This window comes from Mauremys mutica, chromosome 2 (assembly GCF_020497125.1).
Source record: "Mauremys mutica isolate MM-2020 ecotype Southern chromosome 2, ASM2049712v1, whole genome shotgun sequence".
Classification (NCBI taxonomy): domain Eukaryota; kingdom Metazoa; phylum Chordata; order Testudines; family Geoemydidae; genus Mauremys; species Mauremys mutica.
The window spans coordinates 266,500,975-266,527,406 of record NC_059073.1 but is presented as its reverse complement, the minus strand read 5'-3'; the positions used below and the strand labels follow the sequence as shown (position 1 = coordinate 266,527,406).

The 26,432-nt window shown below is 40.5% G+C and overlaps 1 protein-coding gene across 2 annotated transcripts in view; it reads left to right on the top strand.

Moving 5' to 3' along the window:
- Positions 1-26,432, top strand: part of KIF5B (kinesin family member 5B) — a 63,466-nt gene that overhangs the window by 15,869 nt on the left and 21,165 nt on the right. For both annotated transcript variants that reach the window (XM_045005181.1, XM_045005183.1), the window contains exons 7-15: positions 49-136; positions 1,907-2,031; positions 4,487-4,591; positions 5,057-5,202; positions 10,626-10,774; positions 13,751-13,944; positions 14,847-14,915; positions 20,179-20,385; positions 25,954-26,097. In XM_045005181.1, coding sequence (XP_044861116.1) covers positions 49-136; positions 1,907-2,031; positions 4,487-4,591; positions 5,057-5,202; positions 10,626-10,774; positions 13,751-13,944; positions 14,847-14,915; positions 20,179-20,385; positions 25,954-26,097 — 1,227 coding nt within the window. The remainder of the gene's footprint in view (positions 1-48; positions 137-1,906; positions 2,032-4,486; positions 4,592-5,056; positions 5,203-10,625; positions 10,775-13,750; positions 13,945-14,846; positions 14,916-20,178; positions 20,386-25,953; positions 26,098-26,432) is intronic.

Sequence of the window (26,432 nt, the reverse complement as noted above, 5' to 3'; positions counted from 1 at the left end):
TCTTTTCTCCGTGTACATCACTTATTTATGTTTTGTCAATTTTTAAAGGGCTGCACTGAACGTTTTGTATGTAGTCCGGATGAAGTTATGGATACTATAGATGAAGGAAAATCTAACAGACATGTAGCAGTTACAAGTAAGTGTTTTTTTCCCCCCAGGGCATTCTTTTCCTTTCGTTGAATTTATAAATGAGAGAAGCCCAAACTGTGAATGTAAGTGAATCGTTCTAGTTTTTTGAAATATTGACTTGTGTGACTCACCTCAGTGTGTCACTTGAGGGAGGCAAGAGTAGGTTAAGACAAATTAAAATAATCTTGGTCTACTTAGTTTGTCTCCCGTTCATCTAACTTCCTGTTTCTAGGGCAGTGTTACTCAACTTGAGGTTGCATGCCCCCTCTTGGAGTGGAGGCAGAGCACAAGCATGGGGTAGTGAACATTCATGATCCCAGATCCATGTCCCTCACACTTTGAATGTACTCCTGTATCTGGAAGTAAAGCAGTTTGTCTCTCATGAAGCCACCTGCTTTTTGTCTCTACTACTGCAGAGGCCTATAAGAAAGCTGATCATGAGGTGCCCATGTTTACCTGTCTGCAGATTTAGGCAGCATCCCATAGGTCCAAGTTTCTCTCTTTGGTCCTATGGCACTCCACTAAGTTGTAAAAGTATGTGCCTTGGGTCTTTGGAGCCATCAGTGTACTCTCTCACTGTAAGCAATAAATAGCCTCCTGCTGAGTTGGACATAGGGAGGGGAAAGCTACAAAATGAGATGGCAAAAAGAGGAAAAACAGAAAATGCTGCCTTGGGGACAGAACAGAGACAGAAAAAGTAAAACTGAGGCAGAAGGAAAGAGAATATAAACAAAAAATATGGCAGCATTTGGCCAAGGGAATGGACAAGCTTTTCATCTACAGAGGACTTCATCAGAAAAATGTTGGGAGCTGCTATTTTTGGTGGAAATTTCCTGTTCCTGCTGACTTTTCTTACTTTATCAGTAAAAGATTGGGGAAGGCAATCAAATATCAAGGCCAAGCCTTCTCTGGCCCTCCCTTTGATCAGGAGAGTGTTTTGGAGGAGTGATAAGCCAAACACAGTTACTTTTTTTCTTGGTGGCAGCAAGGAACAGAAACCAGATCTGGTCAGCATTTAAAAGCTGAGGAACAGAGAAGTAACAATGGTTGGGAACAAGGGACTATTCCTTCTTTACACTTCCTCAGCTTCTCTTGTAGCTAACCGCATGTCTTTAGAGGGCTGTGGGGGATTTAGGGTTGTTTCTGTCTGACACAGAGCTAGAGAGAAGACTAGATAGGGGGCTCATCTTCTCCCTCTTCCCCGCCAAAGTAAATCAGCTTAGACTTCTGTTACTGAACTCGAAGAACTGTTTTAATTCAGTATGAACTGTCTCTTTAAAAGTTTACTTGTGCTTCACATATCTTACCTATGCTATGAAGCATAAAGGAAAATAGAAAAAAATCATTCTTTATAACAAAAATGAAATAATTTCTAAAGAAAACTTTACACATTGGGTCAGTATGTAACAGCTTTCAAAATTTTTTTTACAAATGTTCTAGTAGTGTTTCTAGTAAACTCCAAAAACACCTAAGCCCAGAGTAAAAGGCCAGATTAGTATACTGTCAATACACTTTACATTTTATTAATAGAAATGTGTAGGAAAAAGATCACTTAATCTATTGAATAATATGGGATTGACCCTTCATTTGCCTACTTTAGTTTAAATATGCTGTATTCATCACAAACTACTGTAGATATATAGATATATTTGTTCACTGTGAGAGGTTCATATTAGTATACTAAATGTTCACTAAGGTCAAATTAAAGTAATTGTTATCCAGGCAGATTTGTTGCATAAGCAAGTGTTTTGAAAATTCTTAAATATTTGCATTATAGATATGAATGAACACAGCTCTCGAAGTCATAGTATCTTCCTTATTAATGTAAAACAAGAAAACACTCAAACAGAACAGAAACTGAGTGGAAAACTTTACCTTGTGGACTTGGCAGGTAGTGAAAAGGTAACTTTTTCTTTATATATTTGAAAACTAAAGGAACATACAGAACCTTGTTTAACGTAGAGCTTAGCTTGCTCAAGTATCACTTCGTATGAACACACAAATCATAATACTGACTCCCCAGTCAGCTTCATGACTCTTCTTAACTCCAGCGCTCATATGTGAAACCCAAACTCCAGCATAGGCTAGTTTGATATGCTCCCTATTGATAGATAAGCTTGAATTTGGTAAAAGGTGTAATGATTTTTTTTGTACACGGGGGAAAAAAAGTAGATTGACGTTCCATTGACCCTGTTTAAGTGTGACATGACAAACTGGAGGTGGGTTGTGATTGGTTATATGTTGGAATTGAAAAGGAGTTTGTTGTGAAAGTGATGTCATTGTGGATATTGTGTAGGTTGTGGTTGCTTGTGTTAACACTGTCCTAACTGATCATGTTGACTGGAAATGCATTTGAGAAACCTTAATTCTGAGTCAAGGCTGTTATGTGAAAATTTCCTCCTTATTTTAACTGAATGAAGTGGAGTCACCTTGTGCGCCACTCTGCCGGTACTGTGAGCTCCCTATTTATGGGGTCCTGCTTGTTCCCTATAGTCCACCAGGAGGCCCACATTAGGCCTGAGTGAACTATGGTTTTTAAATTGAGTTTGGATAGTAGCATGAGCGATAGGCGCAAAGCATTTGACCAAAAAGAATAAGATCATGAGAAAGGGGGATTGTCTATTTTAAGTTTATAGTGACCCTTGAAATACCAGTGTTATCTTACTTAAGATTTGGGTTGAGGTAATCAAAATAAAGAAAAACATGGCTAATTGGATACCCACCAGGTGCAGGAAATAATTAGTTTTTATAATTAAATATATATATAAAATCAGGTTTCAGCCCTGAACTGCTTCATCTGGCCTTAGTTAAGGTCCAATAACCAGCAGTGACATCACTTGTTTGTTTACAGTGTATAAAAAAACAAGGCTTTAAAGGTTTCTTTGTCAGAGCTTTTCCTTGCCCCTCTAGAGTCATGCCATGTTGGGAAGGCATTTCCAGGCCTGATCCCGTTGAGAGTATCTGGGCAGAGGAGTGCAACAAAAATGACAAAAGGTTTAGAAAACTTGATCTACAAGGAAAGGTTAAAAAAGTGGCCATGTTGTCGAATCCCCTTCATTGTTTAACTGGTTCCTAAAAATGGTCAATGAGCAGTTTTCCAACAAATTGTGCACCCACCTTATAGCATATGTATTTGTTTTAGTAGTTTACACTTAACGCTTGTTTACATTAATAAAATAAAACGTAACTTCAAAATTCTTTAAGTGTAGATTGAGGGAGGGGAGATGCAGATCATAGAACTGTAGAGCAGGGCTGGGAATTTAGACTAGGAAACTAGGCAAGGCAGCAGATCTGGGGACAGGTGTTAGCACGAACTGGTGACGCTTCCTGTTCTTCAGTCTCACCCATCTTTATCCATGACCCTCAGATACCTTTTGAGGGAAGTCAGGTTGCAGTAATTTTCCACTGCAGTCTTCTCTGCTCTTGTAGACTTTCATTGTTGGGAACCTGTATCTGAGGCTTTTTTGTGGCAGACACTGTGTTTGAATCTGGTCTATATCATCTTTTCCTGTTTGAAGATGGTAACTTTCCTGCCGGACTTGATTGACTTTTGGATTAATTGGTGTCCATAACTTTGAATTTCTTAGCCTTATTCATGTGCAAAAGCTAAGATGTTGTCACAGAGGTCATGGAAGTCACTGAATCGGTGATTTCCAGAGACCTCTGTGACATTTTTGCTTCAGCCCTCGGGTATCTGGAGCTCTCAGCCAGTGGGGCAACCTGCTGGCATGGGCAGACCCCCGCATCTCCAAGCTGCTGCCAGGAGCAGGGGGATCTCACACTCTCATTCACCGAGGGTAGGGGGAATCCTGGAGGCCCAGCAGCAATGGGTGCTGGACCCTCCTGTTTCCTCATTTTGTCATAGTTATTTTTAATAAAAGTCAGAGACAGGTCACGGGTTTCTGTGAATTTTTGGTTATTGCCTGTGACCTGTCCATAACTTTTACTAAAAGTAGCCATGACACAGTCTTAGCCTCTCACATGAATTGTTTGCATTCAATTTTTTTTAAATGACTGAGTACAGTTGGTCAAACTTTTCACCAAAATTGGGCTTTCAAGTAAATTAATTTTTTTCACATTAAGTGTCTGCTTTCCTTGGGAAATTTTTGATTTTCATTGAAAAACTGAGTAGTCTTGAGCTGAAAACTTTTGGTTTTTGATAGAAAATCAGAATTTTTCTTCAGGTGGTGTGGAGTGAGGGAAGAGAATCCATTTTCCCAACTGGCTCTACAAGTTAGAGGTGCTAGAGTGACACTTCGTCTTTAAAAAAGAGCAAGCTGTTCAGGCTTTTTTATAAGCACTGAATCTGAAAAAAGCTTTCTAGAATGTTTACTTTTATTTACTAAATCTTTTTTAGGTTAGTAAAACTGGAGCAGAAGGTGCTCTGCTGGATGAAGCTAAGAATATCAACAAGTCTCTCTCAGCTCTTGGAAATGTCATTTCTGCTTTGGCTGAAAGCAGCGTAAGTGTATTTTTTTAAAAGTCCAGAAAGAGGCAATACAGATGTAATAGTACCCAGGAATTATGGGCTGAAATTTTCAAGGCAGTGCATGGGATTTAACCACACATCTCCCCATGCACTGCCTTAGAAATCTCAACCATTGTATCACTACATTGCAAGTGCAACAGTGTCTATTACAGTGTCACTCTTGCTGTGTAAAGCAGAAATCTTATTGGAAGTTTACTCTACCCTAAAAGTACAAAAGCTTGGACATAACTCTTTTATTTGAAAGGTTTGTGCTTGTACCACTGTGTTGGGCATTGTTTAAGAACCTGAAGAGAAATTATCTTTACTGTCCGTCTTGCTAATTTGTTTGTCTTAGCTGAATTGAGCGCAGATCCTTATCCAACAAACTAGATAGTTAAGTCTGCCAGCTCTAACTTATTCCATCAAACATATGCTAATCTATACATTTATTTATTCCAGACGTATGTTCCATATCGTGATAGTAAAATGACCAGAATCCTCCAGGATTCACTGGGTGGTAACTGCAGAACCACTATTGTAATTTGCTGCTCTCCATCATCATACAATGAGTCTGAAACTAAATCTACGCTCTTGTTTGGTCAAAGGTGAGTAAACACTTCAAAAATACTAGTAGGGAGAGACATTTGTTTCACTGAAGTCTTGTAAGTCATGAAATGCAAGCATCTTTTTATTAAGCTCCTATGCATCTTATCTGGTAAGATTGGTGTAAGTAAACACATTCATTGAAACGATAACTGCCAAAGATGTCAGTTCTTATCAAGCAAGTAGGTTGAGCTCTTCAATTCTACTGCTGACTACATATTCAACTATACACATTAATGTCATTCTTTCTTTGTAAAACCCAAAAAGATCAGTGAAGAAAGCCACTAATGCAGAATAATTAATTTTTAATTTAAATTCACAGATGGTTACGGTTCCTATATAAAATATAACATCAACACTTAATATTTCTTGTATACACACTGCTAAGTATTTTAGTGCCCAATTATGTAGTGTGCCTAAAATATCCATAAGCAGGGCCTGAAAAATCCACTCATCATGGCAAGTAAGAATCTTTCTTTTGAGTGTGGAGGACCAATATCATCATCTTCAGCAGAGTTTACTTTAATTTAAAATAAAGCTGTCATCCTTATGGAAGAAAAGATTGATCTAAAGCTATCTTAGGAAGACAGCAGAGTTCCAGTGCTTCTGCAGCTGCTCTTACTATGCTGCAGAGTAAATACTGACCAGAGTGTGAGGGATTTTTTTTTTGACTGTTACTATTAATTATCTTATGTGCTTCAGTGAAACAGGGAATTGTTGATCTTGTTCTTTTGCTGCTTAGCAAAGCACTGAGGAGTGGCAAAGGCTGTCACTGGAGCTATTTGTGGTGGAGGAAAACTCAGAAATGAGGATAGCGAGTGGTAGAGTAGCAGAGACCTCACCAAAGCCCTCTTCAGGCTTTTGAATGGGGGGAACACACACAGAATGCTGCATCTCCTTTCTGGCAGCTGAGGAAAGAGGGGTTCAAATTTCAGACCCCTGCTGTTTATGGGAAATACAGCTAGTCCCTGAACAAGATCCAGCGACAACACCCTGGTAGGAATGCCAGCAGGTGGGGGTATATGGATATAGGCATCTCATGTGGGTGTTTCCCCTATGCAATGAGGACTCCATCATTTCTGTGTAGGGTAAACGCCTAGATGAGATGCGTCTTTGACTATGGGATGTCCAATAAAACCCGGTGGCTGTGGATGAGGGTGTGAGCATGTGGGACATGAATTGGGACCTGGAGGGGAAGAGATCAATGGATGGGATAAAAAACTTGAGGGCAGAAAGTAAGGTGGGATGTACACGCAATAAAGGGGGGGGAATAGGCAAAGATATATGGAGGCAGAAGAAGAGAAGGAAACAGACACTTGGGGAAAAACCCCTACTGAGAACATCGGCTGTGACAATTTGTCTGCTCGGAAGTTACACTACTGAAATTCCTATGCAATATTTTATGCACCACTTCCATAATTTCACTGTTTCGGCACAGATAGAAGGCAATCTCGTTCCTCTCTGCCTGTTGATATAGAACATGCAGGCTATGTAGTCCATCATGACCGTGACAGATCTGTGCCTGATGAGAGGCAGAAATTCAAGGCAGGTATATCTGATCGCTTTGAGCTCCAACAGGTTGAGATAGAGGGTGGTTTCCTAGGATCACCATCTGCCCTGCACTGTTAGAGAATCAAGGTGTGCCCCTCCACCCACCATAACAGAGATGAATCTGTGGTCATGGTTACCGATAGTGTTGGTTGGAGGAAGGGAATCCCCACTGCTACTTTGCAATGGACCTTCCACTAGTCTAGGGAATACTTCATCTGCTGGGGAGCTGACACCTACTTGTCTAGACTGTGCCTGTTGGGCGAATAAACGGATTTGAGCCGCTCCCTCCCTCCTCCCCCCCCCCCAAAACAGTGAAGGCATAACCTTGCACATTCTGTTACAAAGGTGCAAGTTGCCATGTGACCAAGATGAAGACAGTTTCTGACTGAAGTCTGGGAGCTCACTTGAATAGTTCTGACAAGGTGTGATAAAGTCACAAATCTGTCCATGGGTAGGAAGGCCCTGGATGCCAAGGAATCCAGGGATGCCCCTATAAATCATATGTTCTGAACATGAGTCAGTGTAGATTTTTTCCACACTGAAGACCCAAGTCCAAGAATAGAGAAAGTGCCTTCCTTGTGGCAGACAACATCTCTTGGTATGACCGATGCTTGAGTATCCAATCGTCAAGGTACAGAATACTATATTTGCCTGACAAAGCAAATAAGCAGTCACCATAGATAGACTATTTGAAAACACTCTTGGAGCCAAGGAGACCCCAAACAGGAACATCCTGTATTGAAAATGATCCTGGCCTATGACAAAATGGAAGAACCTTTTGTGAGGCAGGTGTATCACTACACAGAAGTTCGCATCTTGAAGGTCAAGGGCCAAAACCAACCCCTGAATCTAGAGAAGGAATGGTAGCTACCAGGATCACCACATTGAACTTTTGAGGCCTCACAAATTTGTTCCGAAGTCTTAGATCTAAGACTGGTCTCCACCCTCGATTTTTCTTCCATACAAGCAAACACCTGGGAATAGAAACCCCCTTCCCCTGTGCTGAGTGGGGACCAGTTCTATCACCCCTAAATGAAGAATGGATTTTATTTCCTGTCTTACCAGTAATTTGTTAGAGATGTCCCTGAAGCGGGACAGAGAAGGGGAACAAGGAGGGAGGTAAAATGGATGGTGTAGCCCAATGATACTAGTTCCATCACCCATTTGTCCAAGGTGATCCGTTCCCATGGTTATTGGAAATGGAACAGTCGGTCTCCAAATGGAGGGGGAGGTGGACAAAATGTTGAAGCTGGCAGGCTAATGCGGCAGGAGGGGTCAAACCCTCAATCATCCTGTCAAAACTGATCCTTCAGTGATGAAGCCTGTTGTGAAGTCGTATCAGATGGGGGAGCCACAAATGTCTGTGAGAGAGACGGGCCTGTAAGCTTGTCCTTGCCAGACAGTGCCAATAGCTTGAAGTGCTTTGCAAATGGTGCTGATGTGTCTGGAGGCTTATTTGGTACCAAAGAACTCAATACGGGTAACAGAACAAGAGTAAACTCTGATGGTACGAAACATCTGAGCTTGTTCTGACCATCTCCACTAGATAGTATCAAAGCCTTCCCAGAGCTATGTTTAGCCTTAGGGCTGTGGCACATTCCTATTTCACCAGCACTGGTGGAACTCCTTGCCTCCACAGTACTGAGCCTCAAGGATGATGTTTCTGAGGTTGTCAACCTGGTCAGAAAACTAAGTTGGGTTGTTTTTTTTTGTTTTGTTTTGTTTTTGGTTGTTGTTTTTTTTTGTTTTTGTTTTTTTTTTGGAGGGGTTGGATCCCTGGGAGGGAAATTAAAGCTCCTCTTACAATGTTTAGAGGAGATCTCTGAGGACTTCCCCTTTCTGGGAGAGTGTTGCACTGAGGTCAGAGAGGTGCTAGAGACCCATGGGGGAAACTGATGTACAGGGGGTGCACCATCATCCAGGAAGTCAAGTCATAATGACTGTTCTTCTGAGCTCTGGATTTGAAAGCTAAATAGAAGTTACACTTTTGTAGTATGCGCAACTCTCCCAGCAGCAAATGCACTTTGTGTGTCGGTCACTGACCAGGATGGCCTCTCTACACAAGAGGCAACATTTAAACTCCAGTGAATCAGGCCTGGCCCTCTCAGGAAGGACTTTCCCAGAGAATATAAACTTTTTTTAAAAAACGAGAACAAACTACTAAGGAAACTAAACTAAGGAAGAAACTAGCTCAGCAATAGCTGAGGTACATGCAAAGAAGACATGCTAAGTTCCATCTCAGGATGAGGTGGCTGAGAAGGAATTAAGGGCTGTTCACCTGTTTAGTGTGGGCATAGGCGTGGGAACTAGGGATGCAGGGGGTGCTGCCGGCCCCATGCCTGGGGTCCTGGCTGTCGGCCTCAGCCTTATTGAATTTCTCTATGGAAACAGACTTCCTAATGGCTATTACTTCAACCCACAGAGTTCAAGAGTTTGGGGCATTAATGACTGACCCTCCTTTCACAATATTCTACAAGAATAAGGTTTCCATTACAGCTGAATCCCAGTTCCTTCCTAAAGTGTCTTCTAAGTTTCATCTAAATCAGATAATTTAGTTACCAGTCGCCCCCGCCCACCAAAACTGCACAGTTCCTACCGGGAGGCTGTCCTCTGTATTCTAGCTGTTAGAAGGGTGTTATCCTTCTCCCTAGATAGAACTAAACTGTTTTTGTGACTCTCTTAAACTGTTCACTTTCTTTGCAGACAGATATAAAAAGGTTCTGCCTTTTCTACCCTGGGACTATCAAAATGAATACTGGCGTGTCATCTCATTCAGTGAGGTCACAATCTACATCTGTGACTTTACTCAAAACACCCCAATTTCAGATATCTGCAGAGCTGCTACATGGTTTTTGGCACATACCTTCTCCAGACACTATGCCTTAGTCAATGCCTCCAGATCTGATGCGGCAGTTGGCATTGCAGGTCTTTCCTTTAATTTATTTGACTCTGAATCGCCTTCCTCCATATGGGGATGCTGCTCCGGAGTCACCTGAAGTGGAGCACCCAGAGGGATACTACTCAAAGAAAGAAAAGTTACTTACTCTATGCAGTAACTGTAGTTCTTTGAGATGTGCATTCCTATGGGTGCTCCACTACTTGCCCTCCTTCCTCTCTGCTTCAGAGTTTCTTTCTGAGACTCAGATGTGGAGAAGGAACTGAGGAAGATTCACCCATGCAGCCTGAAAAAGCTTCATTGTTGGGCACGAAGATATCAGTGGCTCATGCAGGGTCTCAACAGACAGCGACAATGGAAAATCTCCATTTGAAGGTGTGTGGGGCACACGAACACCTGTAGGGGGACACATCTCAAAGAACTACAGTCACTTCTCTTTTTGCCTAAACTAGAGAACATGAAAGAATCTGAGAGATTCCAATAGTTTGTCAGGTCACATATCCTTTACCTCAGGCTATTCTCAGTTTAAACCCTACTTCGTTCACCATTGTTGAGTCCACATTAGTGATTCTTCTAAAGTTGGAATTTATGTAGAATTTACAGAATTAAAATCTGCATATGTCTGGCATTGGAATTATCTTTGACTGAAGTTAAGCCCACCCACTGGTTGTCGAGCATATGGATCTTATCTATAGATGGTTGGAAGGAAGATGATGGTGGTTTAGAAGGGGAACTGATTAGTGCAGTGTAGACTGGATGTTTAATGACTTCACTGCTTAACTTTTGATGTACTATGTAGTTGTCTTATCACAGTTATTGAAGGTTTTGTGTGTGGAAAGAAGAATAAGGCACATCAGGCACAATATTGTGCCTGTTGGATAGGTTACGTAATGAATCAGTCTGACCAAGCTGTGAGTAGACTGGAATCTCTGTATCAGACTTGTTCAGCCTGGCTAATTTTCTGATCTTTCTATCTAGAGCTAAGACTATTAAGAACACAGTCTGTGTCAATGTGGAACTCACTGCAGAACAATGGAAAAAAAAGTATGAAAAAGAAAAAGAGAAAAACAAGACACTGCGTAACACCATACAGTGGCTTGAAAATGAGCTCAACAGATGGCGCAATGGTAAGAAATTATTACATTTTTTGTTGCTTGAATTTTAGCTTAGTGAAGATAGTTGAATATGTCAAACTAGATCAGGCGTGGCCAAACGGTGGCTTGTGAGACAGATGAAGTTCTTTTATAGTTAGTGTGGATCTTGGAGCTCTCACCCCCATTCTCCACCTACCAGAAAGGGGAGTGGGGGAAGCTTGGGGCTTCTACTGGGGGCGGGGAGGAGGGGAGAGAGAGAGAGAATGTCGCAGAGCATCAGGGCAGAAGCCCTGTGGGGCAGATTGTGTCTTGTGGCTCTCAAATGTCTGAAAATGATCATACGCAGCTTGGAAGGTCAGTAAGTTTGGCCACCCCTGGACTAGATGATCATCGTAGTCCCTTGGAATCTATGAATTGTTGAAAAGTACATTTTAAAAAATGGGTATATCAGAAACTGATAAATCGTAAACTGTAGTGTCAATCTGAAGTCTCATTTTCAACTTTGCATTTCATGGCTTGTTATAACCATAATAATACTGAGTTCTAGGTTAACTCTTCAATTTACGCATTTTTTTTTTTTTTGCATTTTGTGAATCTGAGGTAAGGCCTATTAATTGCTATTCTTTTCCAAATAAGATTCAATTAGTATATTGAGTTTATTAAACTAATTTTAAAAAGTTAGTTTGCTACAGTTGCAGGTATCTAAACGAGGCACAAACGCTCCCCGGGTTATGCAAACCCTGACTTACTCAAACCCGCACTTACAGAAAAAGTTCCGTAAGCGTGGTGTGTGTGGGGGTTTTTTTTTGCGTAATTGTCGGGTATACGTCCCCAACTTATACAAAATTTGACTTATGCGAGGTGTTCCGGAATGGAATGCTTGCGTAAGTTGGGGGCACATCTGTAAACTATTTTTTACCCTTATATAACTTAGACACTGACCAAATCTATTTTTCCAATTCAGTTTGTGTTACTATAAGACTTCACTGACAATTTTAACCAGGAGCAAACTTTTACAGGCACATTAATGGCCTGTGAAAACTAGGGTTGTATAATCGTGAAACATGCTGTTAAAATAGCATATAATCTTTGAGGCTACTGTAGTAGTCCTTACTGTTTTTAAAATAAATTGTGACTGAAACGTGTGGCTAAGAATATTTCTTCATGTTCCAGTTGAGATGACATGCGTTAGCTTTCAATTTAATGGATTTTTACTTCAGTAGATGCTGTATTTGTGTTAGGTGTTTAACTTCGAGGAAAATATTGATTGCATTAAACCAGGGGTTCCCAAACTTGGTTCACGGTTTGTCTCGTGGCCCACCAGGGGCTTACCCTGAACAAGCTGTGAACCAAGTTTGGGAACCCCTGCATTAAACTGTTTTACTTTTTAAATACATTAAATTGTATGGGAATGGTGGCTGTTTAAAGTAAATGTGCACTAATATGTTAAATGTTCTTTGTGGGAAGCACTTGTGGGGTTATGGAAAGCAGAAACTTGGAATGCTGTGTTTTGGGAAATTTACTGTCTATGGATGACAAGATAGTTTTCATAATACTAATTTAACAGGATTCTATTAATTAAAGGATGAGAATATAGTTAATGCTACTCTAAATGGTTTCATCAAATAAACCGATTACATTCTTTGAGATTACAAGTTTGGCTGATAAAGGTAATTACATACATGAACTAGACTTGTATAATATGTTTGACTTAGTACTCACACCAGTCTAAAAAATTAGCACTATGCAATTTTAAAGCACAAATTAAATAGATTAAGAACTGGTGAATTGACAGATCTCAAAGTAGTCATCAGTGGGAAATCATCGAATGGTGGGAGGGCTAGTGGGGTTATGCAGGGATTAATACTCAATTTGAATAGTATTTACTAAATAGTATTTACTAAACAGTAATTACTATTTGTTACTGTTTACTAATATTTATATACTAAATATTGACACTATTTAACTGCTTGGTAAAACCATTCAAACAATATGCATTTTAATATAGCCAAATGCAAAGTTAAAGATCTAGAAACAAAGAATGCAGGCTATACTGTATCCTGGAAAGCAGGGACTGTGAATGATATCTAGGGATCATAGTGGACAAGCAACTCAGCATGAGCTCCCAGTGTGATGCTGTGGCTAAAAGGTCTAATGTGATCCTTAGATGTATAAACAAGGTAGTAGGGACTATAGGAGTTGGGAGGTGATTTGACCTGTGTATAGTAGTGGTGTGATAGACTCTAGAATACTGTGTACAGTTCTGGTGTCCACATTCTAAAAATTAGAGTGGGTGTGGAAAAGAGCTGTAGAAATAATTCAAGGGCTTGAAGAATGCCTTATCAGAGACAGACAAGGTGATTGATAATATATTTTATTGGACCAACTTGTGTTGGTGAAAGACAAGATTTCAAGCTTACACAGAACTCCTCTTACAGCAAGAGACTTAAAGCTCAATATATTTATCTTGTCAAAAAGAAGATTGAGAGGTGATTTGATTACAGGGTGTAAGTACCTTCACAGGGAGAAATGCTAGGTACTAAAGAGCTCTTTAATTTAACAGAGAAAGGCATAACAAGACGCAAACTAGAAGCTGAAGCAGAAATAAGACCTAAGTTTTTAAGTGAGGGTGATTTAACAACTGGACTAAACTATCAAGGGAAGTCATAAATTCTCAGTCTTTCAGATAAAAGCTAGATCCTTTTCTAGAAGTTATGCTTTAGTCAAACAAATTGCTTACTCAAGCATACAAGTTATTATACTCAGTAATTAACTGGAATAATAGCTGGGTGAAATTTAAGGCCAAAAAACACCATTCGCTCATCAAGTCTGACTTCCAGAGAGTTTAAAGACCTGTGATATACAGGAATATTTTATTTATCATTTAACTAGTACCTGTCATAACTACGGACTATCTCATATATAACCTCTCACGGATACTTCACTTTGAAAGACATTTCTAAACTAACTGTGATAAGAGAACATATTTATAAAATCTTTTTACTTAAGGGGAGGTTGTACCAGTTGATGAGCAGTTTGACAAAGAGAAAGCCAACTTGGAAGCTTTTGCAGTGGATAAGGATGTTGCTATCAATAATGATAAACCAGCTGCTACAATTGGAGTGACTGGTAATTTTACTGATGCTGAAAGAAGAAAGTGTGATGAAGAAATCACTAAATTATACAAACAACTTGATGACAAGGTATGTTCTTGTTAAATATAAAATCTCTTAGTAAGCATGTTTGGAGCTACCGTAGTTGATTTTTAATTCAGACAGATCTTCATTTGTTAGTTCAAATGAGCATGGTGGGTGTTCTCAATCCATATAACATGGTCTGACTGCAGTTCCCATGGATTAAACACAACAGAAACAATCACCTCATTTGGGACTAATTGGCATTCTCCTTGTCAATTTGAACAGGCGGGGGCAGAGATTGAAAGGATAGAAAGAACAAAGCAAAGTGGGCAGCTCATAGGAAATAGATGAAAATGGAGTCTGATGTAGGCAGAGTAGAGTTGAGTGGTCTCGAAGAATGTTCTGCATTCAACTAGTTGAAATGCTCCTTGATAGTTGGATGTCTGTGATAATACAATACTAAAGGTTGGGGGCCGGGGAGGTAATACGCAATTAAACTGACATTTGGGTAATATGTTTTGGAAAAGCTGAGAGATGTTGCTTATTTTGTCCATTATTATATTTTACAAAATATGACATTTGGTTACATATCTCTAACATTTAAATAATATTACGGTACTAAATATCTTGAAGTAATACATTTATCTAAAGTCAGGAGAATTTTCATCCCAAGTAGGTTACTTGGAAGTTACAGCAGGCACATGTCCTAGTTCTTGAACTTGGAGAAAACATTGTGACATAACAAAGGGGTAGGATTTTGCTCTTGGGTGCAAGGTAATACTACAAATGCATCTAAAGCTAGAAGCCTACTATATATTTTTCATATCCCTTTTGAGTCCATGAATCATCGGTCTTGTATTTAGTTTGATGATTGTTTCCAAAAATGGAAAGGTTGAACTGATTTCTAATGTGTATTTGAGATTTTTGTGTGTTCAAACTGTTCAATGGATTGCTGGCTTTAATTGCAGGATGAAGAAATCAATCAGCAGAGCCAATTAGTAGAAAAGTTGAAGACACAAATGTTGGATCAGGAAGAGGTGAGTTTCACTATTGTGTATTTTATTTGGGGTTTTTCATTTGATTAAAAAAAATTGAGGATAATGCAGAAAAAACCCACCTTAACTAACTTTTCAGTAAACTGAAAGTAGGATGATGATATAAGGAAACTGGTTTATTCATTTACCACATCATAATCCTTCTCTAGTTTTAAAGTCAGAATCTAACTGTTCCATATCTATCCAGAGCTCCCAGTTTGATGTACTTTGGCCAGTCAGTAACTACAGATTCACAAACCCCTTTACCAATTTAGTGTGTCCGTTAAGAGTTTTGGCACAGTAGGTCTTCCCCTACCTTTCCATGGGTATCAAGAAGTCTCATTCTTTAGAAATTTCAAAATACTTGCATTCCTCTGTAGGAAGAATATGAAATGGAGGAAAAAACCCTCTTAAGTAGTGTTCATTTTAATCACCACCATATTTTGATCACAAAACTATTCAGTTTTACAAGGCATTGAGTTGTGACATCATAATTTGTATACGTTATCCTTTTATCTAGGTTTGCTGGAAGTATTGGACGTTTTCTTTTTATTAATTGTATATGAATCTGCTCTTGCTATGTAATGCCAACCAAAAGTATTTAATTTTGTATAATTTATTTAAAAAACAAAGCTTTACCAGATCCTTTTGTTTCTGTTAATTTTGACAGATTTTTAGATTAGGTAATAATATCTAATCTCAATACAAAGCTGATACATTTTTACTAAAAATTAACTCCTTCAGTCACTGAATTATTTCTTAATATTAGATGCAAATGATTCCATTGCTAGAGAAAACAGAAGGGAAGCATGGGCAACCTTGCCTGGCTCTCCTATGTAAGAAAATAGATTTACTTCATTTTAAATATTTGTCTGAAGCCATGTCTGCACTACAGAGTTATATTGACTTAAATTAGAGCTATTCAGGCTGGAGTCGCAGATGTCAAAATGTCCACCAGTTTGAGAGATTTTTCCTGTACCTCCTTTGGTTGGATATCTAGGGCCATAGCCATCCTCCTCAACAACTTCTGATGAGTCTTAAAATTGTCCCAAGGTGACGAAATAGGCTTCACTACAACTGCCTCATCTGGGGATGAGGAAGAGGGACTTAAGTTATGTCAATGATCAGAAGCCACTTTAATTACATCAGTTGTGCATGTCCACACAACGCTCCTTGGGTTGGCAGAATGTGTCCACAGTGAGTGCTTCGTTTTGCAGTTTTTCAACAGTCCTTGTTAACTGTGCGCCCACCATCTCTGCCTGAAAGCATGGCTTCTGAACTGCTGACCAGTTTGGTGATGAGCATTATGAACACAACGGGGCTGATTCTGCAGTATTTCATGAGCTGTGAACCAGTGGTGCGTGCCCTGCTGCCTGCCATGGAAAGAAATAAATTCAAGATTGCTGCTGTCATTCATGGAGCAGCTGCACACAGTGGACCGTCGGTACTGAGCTCAGGAAACAAGCACTGAGTGGTGGTATCGCATCGTGATGCAAGTATGGGATTACAAGCAGTGGCTGTAGAACTTTCAGATGCACAGATCCACCTTCCTGGAACTGTGTGCGGAGCTCACCCTAGCACAAGGACACCAGAATGAGAGCTGTCCTCACTGTGGAAAAGCGAGTGGTGATTGCCATATGGAAGCTTGCAACTCCAGACTGCTACTGGTCAGTCATGAATCAGTTTGGCGTTGGAAAGTCCACTGTAGGAGCTGCAGTGATGCGTGTGTGCAAGGCCATTAATCACCACCTGCTATGAAGGACTGTGACTCTTGGTAATGTGCAGGAAATAGCGGATGGCAGTGAGGCAATGGGATTCCCTAACTGCAGCAGGGCAATATATGGAACAAATATCCCAATTTTGGCCCCAGACCATCTTTCAGCGGAGTACATCAACTGGAAGGGCTACTTCTCCATTGTGGATCACCAAGGCCATTTCACTGACATCAATGTGGGGTGGTCAGGAAAGGTGCATGATACGCACATCTTTAGGAACACTGGACTATATAGAAAGCTGCACAATGGGACTTTCTTTCCTGACCAGAAGATTCAAATGGGGGATATGGAAATGTCCATAGTAATCCTGGGAGATCCCATCTACCCCTTTCTCTTGTGGTTCTTGAAGCCTTACACCAGGAACCTAGACAGCAGCAAGGAGCGGTTCAGCAGGTGCCGAATGACCACTGAATGTGACTTTGCCAATTAAAAGATTGCTGGTGCTGCCTTTTTGGCAGGTTGATCATTTTCAGTTGACCTCTGCATAACATTTGCGAAGCGAAGGGAGAAAAGTTTTGGGATGGAGCGCTGAGGTAGATCAGCTGGCTACTGATTTGGAGCTGCTACATATCCAGGCAGTTAGAGGGGCACAGCAGGGAGGGGGCTATTCGAATTAGGGAAGCTTTGAAGAATCATTTTGACAATGATTCGCAGTAATGTGTCTTTATGTGATGCATTCGGCCTGGCAATATTTACTTGCAACCCTGAACAATCCTTATAGTGCTTGCTTCCTGAGCTTTAATTGTACTGAGCAAATATTCCTGCCAATAGCCACTGTGTTGAAATGTTAGCACCAACTAACATGTATGAAACAAATAGACTTATTAAACTTTAGTCTTTGAAATAAAATTATAGGGCGAAACACGCAATTTTTGTCAAATGGGACATGGTAATGAGGAACAGTCTCTCGGTTACGGCTCACATAGCTGCATGTAACTGCAGCTTTCATTGTGAAACCAGTACTTGGAGTGCACGGGGTACTGCGAGGGACTGGGAACATGTGAGGAATGTGGTGGGGGAGTTTGGAGAGGACATGGCATGAAGTTCTGTATTGGCTGCAGGGGGTGTCATGCATGAATATGCTCTGATTGCAGGCTAAAAGGGGACTTCAGCATCTCTGGCCCTCCAGTAGCTTTATCATCCGCTCCTGCGCCTGTGTCCTTTCCAGGCTACCCAGCCTGAGTCTTAATTGTCACCCTCCATGCTCTTGTTTAGCTATATGCTGCATATGTTGATTGCAGAACTTTGTGAAACATATCCTCCTTACTCCTTCTGGTTTGCAACCTTATCTGATTGAGGCGCTCCGCTGGTGTGGAGGAATGGGTCCTCAAAGGCACATCTGCAGAAGCCAAAGAAACAATTAACAGAGACAGTATTGTGAATTCACTCAGAGCCATGAATCACAAAAGTTGCACACACCTCTTTCTCACTGTCCCTTTGCTAGCACACAGCTTGGTGAGAGCCTCAAATGTGGTGAGTTTGATTGGGGGGGGCAGGGTTGGGGAATGAACAAGAAGGGAAAAAGGGTCTGGGTAGTTTGCAAAGAGGGTCACTACATGCATAATCAAATATCTTACTCCGAAGGGTAACCCAGGATGCATCTCCTGCATGCATGCGGCTTCAGATTGGGTCTGTATGCTGTATGCTGCTCGTCAGTGTGCTGCTCTGATCCCTGCAGAAGTAATTTCCGGTTGGTGTGGCAGTTTCCTACAGTGCGGGGAGAAACAAGGCAGCTCTGCCAAGGAACTTTCAGCAGAAGATTGCAGAATACCTATAGAAAAATTTCCTAGAGATCCCTATGGCAGATTCTCGGGACATGCTGGTGTACATTAAAGAACTTTTCCGCTGGGCCCGCACTGCCTAGAAATTTGTTAATTTCTGTGCCTTATCCCTCCTCTACCATATAACAAAGTACATGAGCTCAATTTCCTCTCACTGTGCTGTATCAAAGCAAAATCAAAGCTTACTAGAGCTCGCATCCCTTGCTTCAGGAACTCCAGAGCTGGAGTGCTGGGACTGGCTGGACCTCTCCGGAGTCTAACAGATGTCCTGACTTACACCACTGGATGATCCTGTCATGTGTTCCACAGCCTCCTCCAATTCCACTTCCTTGTCTATCACTTTACCACTTCATCCTTACGGTTGACTCTGCTGGCTGCTGCCTCAAGTCCTCCTGAAGTATCCTTGGGGTTTTTTGGTGGTTGAGGTAGGGTCGCCGCCAAGGATGGTGTGCAGTTCCTTGTAGAAGCAGCATGTCTTCTGCACCGCACTAGAGCGACAGTTGGCCTCCCTTGCCTTCTGGTATGTCTGTCTCAGTATATTGATCTTATCACGGCACTGCTGCATGTCCCTTTCGTGCCCCTTCTCCTGCATCCCACTAGCAATCAGGCTGTAGGTATCAAAGTTCCTATGGCTGAAACAAAGCTGCAACTGCACAGCCTCTTGTCCCCACAGACCCAGAAGATCCAACAGCTCTGGTGTACTCCACGCAGGAGCATGTCTACTGTGAAAAGCCAGCATGGTCAGCTGGAAAGGTCCTGTGTTAACTGTCCATGCTGAGCGAAGAGGAATTTCAAAATTTCTCAATCCTTTAAAGGGGGAGTGTGGCGCATGCCTGTGTTTCTTCAGAGCAGCAGAGTTCAAACTGCTGACTAGAGCAGTCATGATGGGCATTGTGGGATGCCTCCCGGAAGCCACTTAAGCAACATAAGCAAGCACAGTGTCTACACTGACACTGCGTTGATCTGCCTTTTGTCACAAAAAGCTCTACACCTCTCTTCGAGGTGATTTTATTTTGCCGGCATAGCAGGAATGTTAAACCAGCGGGAGGAACATTGTAGTGTGTACACCTCCATTGTTTTGTCGATTGAAAGCTGACTTTTGTTGACAAAACTGTGTAGTGTAGACAAGGCCTGAGCATATACAACTTTGACCATACTTCAGAAAATGGTTTCAGCTCTGGTTTTTCAATATTTTGAAAACTCTCCATTCTGCTTGGTCATGTGCCTATTCAGTAAGGAAATATTAAAATACAGAGAGGGTGAAGTACTGGCCATGTTTAAGTCAATTGGGAGTTTAGAACATTCTAATTAAACTAACGATTAACAACTTCTTTAAAGTTCACCAGGAAGATCTGCTATATGATTTTCAAGCCTTCCCACTCTTCCCCACCCCCCAGGTTTTGACTAATAAGTTAACTGTAAATAAAAATGCAGATCTTGTCAGTTAGACCAGATATTGAAATATACAACATGAGCTTTGTCTACTATCCTTGACAAATAGTTAAACTATCTGTTTCTTAAAATACGGTTGTACTGAGGATAAGTTCAGGGATTGCTATTTCGTGATGGTAGACCATGTACACATTCTAAATAAATAAGGCTTTATACTCTAGGAGAAACTGTTCCGTAAGTTTGGGCTCCCACTTGCATTTCTTAATGTCATGGAAGTGACAACTTGTGTTTTATTACATTTTTTTATCGCTTTTGTAGCTTCTAGCATCTACCAGGCGGGACCAAGACAATATGCAAGCTGAGCTGAATCGCCTCCAGGCTGAAAATGACGCCTCTAAAGAAGAAGTAAAAGAGGTGCTACAAGCCCTTGAGGAACTTGCTGTCAACTATGATCAGAAATCTCAGGAAGTAGAAGACAAAGCAAAGGAATATGAGCTGCTTAGTGATGAACTCAATCAGAAATCGGTAGGAAATCAGGGCAGGGAATTACTAAATGTCTGTAATGTAATTTTTTTGTTATTAGGAAACATGTTTTTTCAACTGCTTACATATGTTGTCTCTTTTAAATGGCTTTTTTGAGTGTTAAAACATGAAATTTAGCTTTATGTATTTCTGATGTGGAATTGTAATAGTTCTGATTTGATTATCTAAATCAGATTTTGGCAAATATTAATGTGATCTGTAGCTTGCACAACAAATCATAGTTAATGGGAAAGATAGAAAATGCAGTTTATATCTTCCACTCAGATTTCCCTTCTGGAGCCTCGGCTTGGAGTTGCCCTTTTGAGGAGTTATTCCATAGCTGCTAATTTTTGCAATTTGCCTGGGGGAGTGGTGTCAAAATCCTGTTACGTCACTGTAGCAGCAGGTTGTACAGTCAGTTCTGTTGCCTAAAGTGAGCAGAGATAGGTGTTGACTCTCAACACGTTAATGCAATAGGCAATTAAACTTATCACCCTTCAAAGGCTACCAGCAGTTAAGGGTGGAAAGTAGGCAGTTACTGTATTATTGATGAGAGAAGTGCCTGCCTGCCTTGCACTCTTGGTGTCCAAGTCTCATTCTGTGGGTCTGTTCTGTCCTAGTCCAGGTGTTAGCAGTATATTACCAACCAAAAGGTGGAGAAAGATTCTGCTGTATACTTTCTTCTATTTGAGCTGCTTCAGAAGTTCTAATGTTTGTCAGGTTTTGAATTCATCCAAAAAAAAAAATCTACTTAATCCTGTGGATTCTTTCAATACTTTTCAAAACTATTACCCAGGTAAAATATTTTTCTTGTTGATTCAGTTTCCAGAACTACTCTGTTTTTTAGGATGAATTTTACCTTTGTTTCCATCACACTAGTAACACAATTTTCTGTGTTCATTGCTTACATAAAAATGGTGTGGTTTCATACAGGCAACATGGACGTTTCCATTTGTTTCCTTACCAACCAGTTGCAGAGTTTCTTAATTAAAAAAGCATTTTGTGATACCAAATTAGATCTTCATTTGCATGAAACGTTTTAGTTCTGTCAGCTGAACTACAGCCTGGGGAATTTTCTTTTCTTCTCTTCCCTGTGCTGACTTTCTTTATTTACATTTCACTTCCTTGCTGTGCCAGTGAGTAAATAACTGGATACTAGCTTGAGGGGTTTGTTCTAAACTCTCTGCTACGGTGACTAGGTGTACATAAGAGGTAGTATTTGTTGACTGTCAGCAACCTAAAGCTGGTTGGGCTTTATTTGAAATAGCAATTAGTATCTGCCATCATGCCCATCTTTTTTTCCCTCCAAACATTCTAGGTTGAGTGGATAGCAGATACTTTAAGAACGAGAATGCTGGTAAATTAGGAATATTTGACACTGGAACAATTTTAGAAGAAAGTGCTTCTCCATCTTTTTTTAGGTGGATTTTATCAAACTTGAGTAGTACAAAGACCGTATAAATGATCAATCTAGAACCAGCACAAAAATATTTTTAAATTCGCACTTCTCCAAAGAACCCAACTCCAGGACTCCAACTTGGGAGTTCCAGTAGTTATCCTAAACTTTTGGGCTCAGCAGCAGGCCTGTGGCATCCCTCTTGCCTGGGAATCTGCTAATTTCAGTCTGCATTTAGAGGCTTAGTTTCTGATTATAGTTAACAAAAAAAAGTTTCTTAGGAGTGGGATCCTCTGATCACTAGTTTTTCTTAACTTGATGTGAGGTGTCAGGACACTGCTGCATATACCCCAGTGAAATTTTTTTGTTTCGGGTATACATTTTCTGTTTAAACAAGGTTTTGACAACTGGTGTCCCTTTGTCAGTGACAGGCTTGTCCCTTCTGGGCATGTTTGTGCCAAAATTGGGATAATTGGTTTCAGGCCTCCCTTGGAGGATACCTGGGGTACAACCTGGAACTGTGGGACTGCTGTTGCCCCTTAACTCTGCAGCCTGGACTGTCTCTCAAAAAGCTATGCCCGTGACAAGCAGCAAAACTCCTGTGATCAAAAGAGGCGCTGTGATCACTCAGCCATCAGCATGTGGAGTCTCACACCCAGCTAAATTACATGAATGCTCCCTGAGCCACTCATGAATCATAGAGAGAGCCACCAACAAATCACTCCAGCCTTGCACCCTGGAAATTTACAGTCTTATATTGCTCAAGACTCACTTGGACCGTGCAAGCTCATTAATTAGTTCGCCACTTTGTCAAAGGAAAGTGGACATGCACCAGCCTTTGTAATCTGAGCTGAGATTTCCCCAAGGACTTCAACCAAAAACACACTGTTCAGGTAAAATATAAAAACAGATTTATTAATTACAGAAAGATTTTAAGTGATTATAAGTAGTAGGTATATAGATCAAAATTGATTACATAAGAAATAGAATTTAGAGTGTGTATTTATTTTTAACTTTAACAGACTAAGGAGGATTTAAATCAGTCTCTCTCACCCTAATAGAGCATGCAGTCATCTCACAGTTCTCAGTACACAGGCTGGATGCCCTTTCCAGCCTGGGACCAATCTCCCCAGCTCAGTCTTTGTCTTTCAGATGACCTTCCAGATTTTGAGATGGGGGAAGAGAGGTCAAGTGATGACATCACTGTCCCTCTTTTATACTTTCTTCCAGCTGCTAGAAAGATCCTTGCTGTGAGGTGGGTTAGGCTGTCTTCACTGAGAAGCCTCTGAGAGAGTGGATTTTTCTTGATTGGCCATCAACATCTGTCTGGCCAGTGATAGTTGCTCCTTTTGTCCCTACTGAAAGGCCAGCTATGGATGTCTCCCAACCTCACAACATATTTCAGTAACACATATGGCAATACTTCATAACTTCACATACAATGATAGTACATACAATCCAACAGGATATAAAATGAGACCTCACCAGCATGCATTGTACAAAACATATCATAATCATATGACAGTGGTGAATATGAGGGGTTTCATGGTGCTACTTTGAGGTTCAGAGAGTCACAACGTGCAGTTGATGTTGAGTTTATTAATCCCAACTTCACTGGAACATTGTTGGGCTTCTGAAACTTGCCTTGATACAAGTGTACTATTTGCATTCCAAGCTTTGTTCTAATCTTAGTAAATCGTTCTTTAGCAACAAGGATGGGGCCTCACATTTTTACTAGAAGTAGTAAATCTCTGTGTAGCTTCCACCTCCACCTTTTTTTTTAAATAGTTTTTGCCAGAGCCTTTTAAGTGTGTAGAGTACAGTTTTAACTTGCCTGTCATAGAATGGTATGATTGACAGGTGGCATTCTTCAGAAACACCCATGATTGACTGTGGGATATGTTAACAGTTGTTGCCATGATCCAGTGAACACATCTGAAAGCTCCTCTGGTTTCATACAGTTCTTTAGCCAAGTCCTTTTTCAAAAACCAGTCTTAAGACTTAAAAGTGATTTGAGACTTTATATTTGTGCCATAAATCCAATAAGGCAGGCTCTGGTGTCATTCTCATCATTGTAAAACACCTAGCTGGCTCCCATGCACTATTTCTGCTGCTCTGTCAAGGCTTTGATTCCTCAGGTGCCTGAATCTGCTTTCTTGAGTAAGATGTCACCTCTGTCCCTCTTAATCTTTGAGAGTAGACCATGCTTGGTTTGTACCATACTCTGCTCTTAACTTCAGAGACCAAAAATTTCTGGTCACTTCAGGATAGGCCTGGTACCTTTGACGGTGTTCCTGATCTTTGCACTAAAGCACTGGCCTAACAGCTGTAATGGGCGGTGTCCTCTACATCCTGGAATACCTGGGTACATTGGCTTTGGTACCCATGCACTGAGTCTTGGAACCATAAACGCCATTGCCTTGACCACTTTGTTGGCCTCTTTGTAAACAGTGTATGTTGCTGCCAGTGCAGCTACTGTGCTGCAAGTTATTACAGCAAACTGATGTTTGTATGGGATGAAGTGAATGCTGCTAAGGAACAGGAATGTTAGAAATTTGTTTACTGTTCAGAAGGGCAAGAACTACCAGTTTCCCCCAGGATGATCCAGCTTTCTATTTTTTGTTTTAACGGTAGCTATAGCCATCCCATTTGAGATGGAGACTGTCCAGGAAAGCCCAAGGGCTTTGGTATTACAGTACCAAGAACAGAGATACTTCCCACAGAAAGGGCCCTTATACTGAACTCTGTATCAGTTGGTAAAATATGGCAGAACACTCAATTGTAGAAAGTACCATTTGGATTTAGGACATCACAGGCTGTTCTTCCCATTGTGGTACAGTGTTCCCTAGCCATGATTCAGAATACCAAGATGCCTTTGGATGCAAGATAAGAGTAAGCAGTGTTGGCAACATTCATTCGGACTGTCTTTCCTACTAAAATATCAGCAAACTGGGGGAGAAGTTGCACCTTTTGTTTAAAGAATCCACAAACTAACATGCTACAGTGTGGACATGACCACACATCAGGTGCAAGGTTCCCTTGATAATGCACTGATATCTCTGTTTGTTATTTTTGGTGATTGAGGTGATAGTGATAAGTATTTATCATTGATGCTTGCAGGCATGTATGGCCACATTCATCAAGCCTTTGTATTGATACTCAGCAGAAGGTAAAGAACCTGGCAGCAAACCTTTGAGAATGGAAAAAATGGAGTCACTCAAAGACTAAAGAAACTAAAACAACCTTCTGTTCTCTTAGGGTCATTATCCAGTATCTATCTACCTCCATCTATAGAAAAGGCAGTCTTTTGCTATAAGTTTCTGATGCTGAACCTAAATGTGCTTCGGATTACTTTATCAAAATTAAGGTTGGAGAACAACGAAGAAGTATGTTCTGTTTGGCAGCTGGTATTGGCATAAAGTGGCTTCTACAGTTTAAGTCTAACCCTGGATTTAGAGTTAGCTGTTGGTTGCACATGGATGGGCCGATCCTCAGTCTGTGTAAATTGTCATACCTTTATTGTGAATGTCTGCTCTAGAATTAATGGCACTGCACAAAAAGACAACTTAGAAACTTCTCCCACAGCTATATCTGTTCAGAAAGCTCTCGGCAGGGATGGACTGAAATTGATGTGAACTGCTTCTGTGCAGAGGACAACAGATAAACATCTAAATTGTCCCACTAGCAAAACATACATAGTGATGAATGTATGTCTTACTATGAGAGAAAGCAGATACGGATGGGTCACATTTTAATGTCTTTAAGAGAAACCCCTGTGCTGTCACACATTGGTAAATGTAACCATAAATGCTCTTCTAGGGTGTTGGCAGAATCATTGGCAGAGTTGCAGGATTATGTATTGTGTGCTGGAGGGCTTTGTGTCTTTCAGAAAAGAACTCCAGGAGTTTTGGTGAAATACTATTAGTTGTTGAAACTTTTTGTTTTGCATATTATGCTACTCTACAGTGCTTGCAGGTTTTTAACTGTTACTTTTAAAACATAATGTAGTTACCAGATTGGGGCACTTTAATGGAGGGACAAGATTTTGCTAATATCTAAATAAAAAATAACAAATTAATTTTGAGGTTGCTGGATGAAAAACAAGAAGAAAAATATTCCCATGTAAAGATTGAAACTGATAAAATCTAATTTTACACCCTCATCCCCTGTTCTAGGTAATTTTAGCCAGTATAGATGCAGAGCTTCAGAAACTTAAAGAAATGACCAACCACCAGAAAAAACGGGCAACAGAGATGATGGCCTCCTTATTAAAAGATCTTGCGGAAATAGGAATTGCAGTAGGAAATAATGACGCAAAGGTAAAGAGAACTGTCACAAATGTAAAATGATACATATGTTCATTCATGTTTAGGTCTTCTCAGTGTAGTAAAGATGTAATAACTAGGGTAATTTATAACACTTATAACCATATAAATGTCTTCCTGTAAGATTCTGAGAGAGGATAAAGAGAACCCAAGTGTTAGTATTTGCCTTTTACAGCTAATACAGTGTTTATAGCTGACTTATTTATAATAAGGCATAGTGTACAAAGTCTGAGAGCGGTTTAGTCTAACTATGCAAATACAGTGCAAACATTCCTCAACTTAAGTCACTTCAGTCCACATGGCTAAATCACCAGATGTAATTGGCACAG